At 56.0% G+C, this 6,159-nt stretch overlaps 1 protein-coding gene across 6 annotated transcripts in view; it reads left to right on the top strand.

Annotated features, from left to right (window-relative positions):
* The window catches only part of PMM2 (phosphomannomutase 2), a 26,094-nt gene extending 21,425 nt beyond the window's left edge, over positions 1-4,669 (top strand). For 3 of the 6 annotated variants that reach the window (XM_004373242.2, XM_023728457.1, XM_023728456.1), the window contains exon 8: positions 3,441-4,668. In XM_004373242.2, the coding sequence (XP_004373299.1) occupies positions 3,441-3,542 (102 nt within the window). In that variant the 3' untranslated portion in view covers positions 3,543-4,668. Of the gene's footprint in view, positions 1-3,440 lie in introns of all 6 variants that reach the window. The other 3 variants (XM_023728455.1, XM_023728454.1, XM_023728453.1) reach the window with 1 other exon arrangement.
* The last annotated feature ends 1,490 nt before the right edge of the window (positions 4,670-6,159 follow it).

Below are 6,159 nucleotides of genomic sequence, written 5' to 3' on the forward strand. Positions count from 1 at the left end.
AGGACAGACAGTGGGCATTCCTGACTGTGTTCCCCCCTGGCTCTCATACAGGACAGACAGTGGGCGTTCCTGACTGTGTTCCCCCCTGGCTCGTATAGGACAGACAGTGGGCGTTCCTGACCGTGTCCCCCTCGGGCTCTCCTACCGCAGGGTGATCTGGTTTTCTGCAGTACAGCTCACGGCAGCACTGTGTGCACGTGGAAGGTGGCAGAGGACAGACTCAGCAGCCCCGCCCCACCCCCATGTCAGAACATTGCGCCTTGTGTTTCCTCTCAGACCCTGGCCTTTTAGAGATTTCAATATTAAGGGCTGATTTCCCTGAGCTGTGGCTGCCCGCTGGGGCCCATCAGGCATACTAATGGGAACGTGAGCCTTCCCTCCTCACCTGCCTTTCCTGCTCTCTGGGAAACAGTTTTTATTCTTGGCGACTGGGAGGCTGGGCTGCCCTGACTGGAATGCAGTGCTCTTTATTGCATATGCAGATCCAGGATTTGAAATGTCCGGTTCTCTGAGCCTTATTATGGTAGGGCTTGCGGCTCTTTCACTAGCTCAGCGTGTGTGTGTGTTGGTGGGTGGGGGGTCTGCTTCTCCCAACCTCCCACCTCTGGTGTGCATGCTCGGTGGTCACAAAGGAGGAGGTGGGTCATCCTTAGATGCAGATGTTCCCTCAGAAAGGTGCCTCTGACGGCCAGCAGAGCCAAGCGGGGCCAGCCCGGCCAGAGGACACTGCCGCCCTTCGCGTAATTGCGGCTGTGGTCATCTACCGTCGGGTGGACGCCCTTCGAGGGTGGGCTGGTCCTCAGGACCCAGTGTTGCTGGCGTCCGTGCAGTGTGCACGCAGAGCCCACCCTCTGTCTCCCGGCCCCCCGACCCACGGGACCATGGGACATTTGTGCCACACTGGACGTCTGTCGGTGCACAGCTGTCTCTGCGTGGGACTGCAGCTGGCCGGTGAGGAGTATAAAGCCTTTTTGCTTCAGAGGTCGCTCTCCCAGGTGACGGCTCCGTCCTCATCCCACCTGGCTGGCCGCAGGAGCCTTTTAACTGTGCTCTCTGCTGCTCCAGGGCCCTCCTCACACCACGCATCCCCCAGAGAGATCCTTTGATAAGCTCTTGCGTGTCCCTGGCTTGCAGGCTTCTGGTGGCTTCCCAGACCAAAAAAAAACCTGTTGCCATTGAGTGGATTCCAACTCATAGTGACCCCATAGGACAGAGTAGAACCGCCCCATAAGGTTTACAGGGAGTGGCTGGTGGATTCGAACTGCCAACCTTTTGGTTAGCAGCCAAGCTCTTAGCTGCTACACCAGGGCTATGTGGCTTCCCAAACCAAAAAAACCAAACCCGTTGCCATCCAGTCAATTCCAACTCATAGCGACCCTATAGGACGGACTAGAACTGCCCCATAGGGGCAGAGGAGAAGAGCAGCTGGTAGATTTGAACTGTCGACTGCTTCCCAGTACCCTTCAAATAATCCTGAGTCATTATTACCCTGCTGCCTCCCACTCCACCCCACTCCTCGAACAGTTTCCCTCCTGTTCTTGCCTCACCACACAGCAGCCCTCCCAGGTAGCTGCATGCCCCTTCCCTCCCCTCGGGCCTCTGCCCCAGCCCCTGCCTGACAAAGTACCACATGTCGTGGGTTCGCGGCCAGTCTCCCCGCTTTAGTTAGCTCAGGAGGCAGCCCTTGGTCCGCTTTGCTCGCCATGGAGCTGCTGAAACAGGCCTGGAAGGTAGCGGGTGCTCAGTAGAGGTTGGCTTGCTCAATACTGAACTCTTACCCCTTCCTGAGCCACAGGGTTTCAGCTGATGAGGGAGTGAATTTGTCCCAGATGGTGTTTGGTTTTTCTGGATAGTGCAAGAGTTCATCTTCCCTTTGTTAGGTTCTCTTTGGGGCTTTTGCCCCCCCTTGCCATTCCTAAGAGAAGTCTCTTTTTTACCCTAAGAATTTCTAGAAGCAGTGTCACGTTGACTCATTTACAAACGGGCTGTGGAGCCCAGGGCCAGCCTCCCAGGAGAGGAGAGCCGCCCACAGCCCCAAGTGCATCGCCTCCCCACCTGACCCCTCCAGCAACGGCCCCTCCCAGCCTCAAATTTCACCTCTACCTGGGGAAGCAGTCTGCTGGGGGCAGGTGGTTTTTACAAAAAAAAAAAACGAGAGGTAGTAATCTCAGGTGCCAGTCGTTTAAAAGGATGTCACAGTTTCCCTTCAGAATCGTGTCTTTTCTCTGTACTGACTTCATGCATCGTGCTCCAGGAGGAAAAGCCGCTTTTCCTGCAGTTATTTTCATCGTTGTTGTTTTTAGGGGCCATTGAGTCGATTCCAACTCATGGCAACCCCGTGTGTGTCAGAGGAGAACTGCTCTATAGGGTTTTCAAGGCTGTGACCTTTCAGAAGCAGATCACCAGGCCTCTGGGTGGGTTCGAACCGCCAGCCTTTTTTTTTGGCTTAACCTTTGGCGCCACCCTGGGACTCCGTTATTTTCAGTGTATTATAAACTAATTGGTTTTTTCAAGGTTTTGAGTAGACTGTTTATCCCATTTGATGAAGAAAATATAGGAGCTAAATTCCACGAGAAGAAAAGCAGGGACCTCCCCGAGGGCTCAGGTTCCCTCACTGGTTAACCCGATACCAGTGGCCCAGATAGATGGGGGCGGGGGCGGCTTAGCGCGAGAGCACCAGACACGGGCCCAGGACACGGGCCCTTGCCTCAGTTTCCTCATCTGTCTCCTGGAGGTGAAATAACATGTGGAAACGCTTTGAAAGCTGGGCAGTGCTGGTGCTATCTCCTGGGAGGCTGCTCTTCCCAGCAGGCCCTGCTCCAGGGGCCTTCCCTGGCCGTCTCACCGGCTCCTCCCCGCTAGTTCGCTGGTCCTTGGTAGAAGCAGGACCTGAACCCAGGCCACCAAGTGCCAGGGACCAGCCACACAAGGCTATTTAAGTGTAAATGAATGGAAATCATAAGCTGCGTTCCTGTGTCTGACTAGCCACATTTCAGGTGCTCAGCCGTCACCTGGGGCCGGGGCACGTTCGTCATCACAGAAGGTTCCCTTGTGTCCTGCCAGCACTGTCCTGGCTTGTTGGGAAGTCTGGGTGCAGTTAGAACAAACCAGCGTCTTGTAAGAATCCTGTCGTCTGTTAGTCTTGCTCTGCTAGGCACCTGGTTGTCTTTCTAGACAAATCAGCCTTCAACAGATCTTCACAAGAATCCTTTGATTTCTTTGGTAGGCGTAATTATGTGTTCCGAGCAAAACTGCAGTTGAAGAAAAGGTTATCCGCCCCTTTCTCAGTCGTGACTGTGCTCATGTTGTTCCCCTGCCCAGAAACCGAGAAAGCTCAGGGCAAAAGTATTTCTCGCTGCCAGTAAGGTCTGAGCTTCCTCATTTCTCAGGCACCTCCCGGATCAGGGTGAAGCTGCAGCTGTGTGCTTCTGTCTTTGCAGGGCGGAAATGACCATGAGATCTTTACAGACCCCAGGACCGTGGGCTACACGGTAACGGCGCCCGAGGACACGCACAGGATCTGCAGGGAGCTCTTCTGCTGACGCGCCCCTCCCTGTGCGGGGCGGGGGGTGGGGGGAACTTCCGGCCCAGCAGCCTGGAGGGCCGTTCGGGGCCAGACCCGGTCCCTCCCTCCCATGCCACCTCGGTCTCTCCACACTGCTGAAATCACATGGAAGATGTGGGTGGGCTGCAGTATGGCTCACTGGGGAGGGGAGATCACACCCCACCTCCAGACACACCGTTCCCTCCCCCATCAGTGGTGGAAGGCGGCGGGAGGGAGAACAGACTGGTCAAGACTGACGCAAGGGAATACCTCAAACAAAAGACTATCTTCCAGCCCAGCCCGAGCACCCGCTGTCACAGGACACGAGACCCTCCCTGTTCCTGGGTCCTGTGGGAACCGCGACAGGCGTTAGTGTTTGGACTCCCCACATCGGTTCCAAAAGGGGGACTTGGTGGTAAGAGGAAGGACAGGACACTCGGGGGCCAGCCAGTTAAGAACCCTTCCTGGATGAAGCCCCCCCGGCACACTGGCTCGATGGAGCCCAGGGGATTGTGCTCATCGGGCTGGGCGGTATTCTGGTAAATGACTGGGTGCGCTCCTGTTTGGTTCCGGCCCCGTTTCCTGTTTATGAGACAGACCTCGCCGTGGACTGCTGGACAAATGGCTGGCCAGGGGAGAGCTGATCGGTAGTGTCCACATCTCAGCCTGCCTAATGGCGGCCTAGGTCTGTATTCTTTACGCTGTGAGCAGCCCGGCTGGTTCTCTGGAAGTGTCGAGACGGAAGGAAATAGCCAACAACTCCTGGTGAGGATCGGCAGTGGCTACGTGGGACTTCCCCTGCGTGCCGGCTCTGGCTCAGGATTTCAGACTTCTTCTCCTCATGGGGCCTGGCCGGCCCTCCAGGCACTTCTCTAGTTATTCAGGAACGAGGGAAGGGCCTGGATAAGTCACAGGAACAGGAGCTGCTCTGTGTTTCCGCCCACGTGGGTTAATAAGCATTGTGGTCCACCCAGCCCTGGCCCAGCCCAGCCGTCCGCTAACGGGTGGGAGCAGTTGGTTTGGGCCTGCCACGCTCAGCAAGTCTGTGAACCTGGAAGGGGGCTCCAGGCCTCATCCAGAACACTGGAAAGGAACACCTTTGCACGGAAACGGTTCACCTGTCCCCTTTCAGTGTTCGGGCACAGGCCCTTGGCAGATTGGTACTGGAGCCCAGCCTCTGCGGCTTCTCCTGGAGGAACCCAGGGCGTTCCCCCCCACCCCCGCCTCCACCGCCCCAGCCCTCACCTAGGGTTTTCACTACAAACCAGCCCGGCTCCCCAAGGCTCCCCAAACCGTCAGCCACGCTGGCTGCTCTTAGCTCAGGCTCGAGAAATGCAGCCTCTGAACTGTCCCACTCACCCCGCGCCCCGACAGACACAGGATTGCACTTTCTCGGTGATTCCTTGGACTCTTGTCCATGTTTGATTTTGCAAATGATACTGTAATGACCTTCCATAATGAAAAGTAGCAAATTAAAGTGATTTTATGGTTTTTAGCAAAAGCCCCACCGGCCCCTCATTTCTCATTCTGACTGCTCTTTCCCTCTGTGATTGTGGAGCGAGTGGTGAATGAAAGATCAGTGTTGTGTTCTGTCAGGTTCTGGAAGGAGGTCCCTGTCCTGAGAGCTGAGCGCCAGTCTGGGCTCTTCACCAGGGCGCCCTGGTATCTGGCCTTCCCTGTAGCTCCCTGTAGCGTGGAGGGTCTCCTCCCCACGCCGGGCAAGGACCCACAGTGCCCTCGACAGTTTCCTAACAAGTATCAAAGCAAGAGAAGCGGGCCTTACTCAAACTTGTCTAAGCCTCTTAATGACGAGCTGGGAGTCACTGCTGCGTCACTGCCACTGCCCTGCACAGGTCTCTCGGGCGGAGACCAGAGGCTGCCAGGCTGTGAGTGTGATGCCAGCGGGCCTGGGCCACCATCCCCCAAGGCCCCACTCCCTCCCTCCCTCTGCACTGTTAACCTTCCCCTTCCTCTTGTCACCGCATTCCACCCCAATCCAGCCTCCCTGGGAGCTTCTTCCACGTCTTCTCTGCTTAGGCATTCCATAACCCCTACCCAGGGTCTCCCTGCCCAGGACTGACTGTGCCATGGAAATACAGTCATTGCTGAATACGGTGTACCGAGGCTTCCTCTGTGCCAGGCGCTGTTCCGGCGCCTCAACCCTGCTCCCAGAGGCAGGTCTGCAGTGTAGCAGGGAAGGACAGGCAGCCAAGGCTGAAGTCCAAGTTCTGCTGCTGACCAGCTGTGTCTGAAGGCACTTCCTCTCTGCCTCAATTTCCTTCTATGTCAAGTAGGGTATAGCCCTCACTGTGCATGTAATTGAAATGAGTTAATTTAGGTAAAGTACTTAAAACTGTGTGTTCACTATTGCTAGCTCAGATAACTCCCCAGGAGCCCTGTGAGGTAGGTACTGTTATCCCCACTTTACAGACAGACGAGGACTGACTCAGAGTTGTTTGGCCAGAGCCCTCCAGCCAGTAAATGGCAAATCCCAGGCAACCTGGCTCCACAGAGTACTGCCTTTGAAAAAAAGATGCCATCGAGTTGGCTCTGACAGTGACCTCGTGTGTCAGAGTAGAACTGTGCTCTCCAGGGTTTCCAATGGCAGATTTTTC

This window comes from Trichechus manatus, unplaced genomic scaffold (genome assembly GCF_000243295.1).
Source record: "Trichechus manatus latirostris isolate Lorelei unplaced genomic scaffold, TriManLat1.0 scaffold00024, whole genome shotgun sequence".
Lineage (NCBI taxonomy): Eukaryota > Metazoa > Chordata > Mammalia > Sirenia > Trichechidae > Trichechus > Trichechus manatus.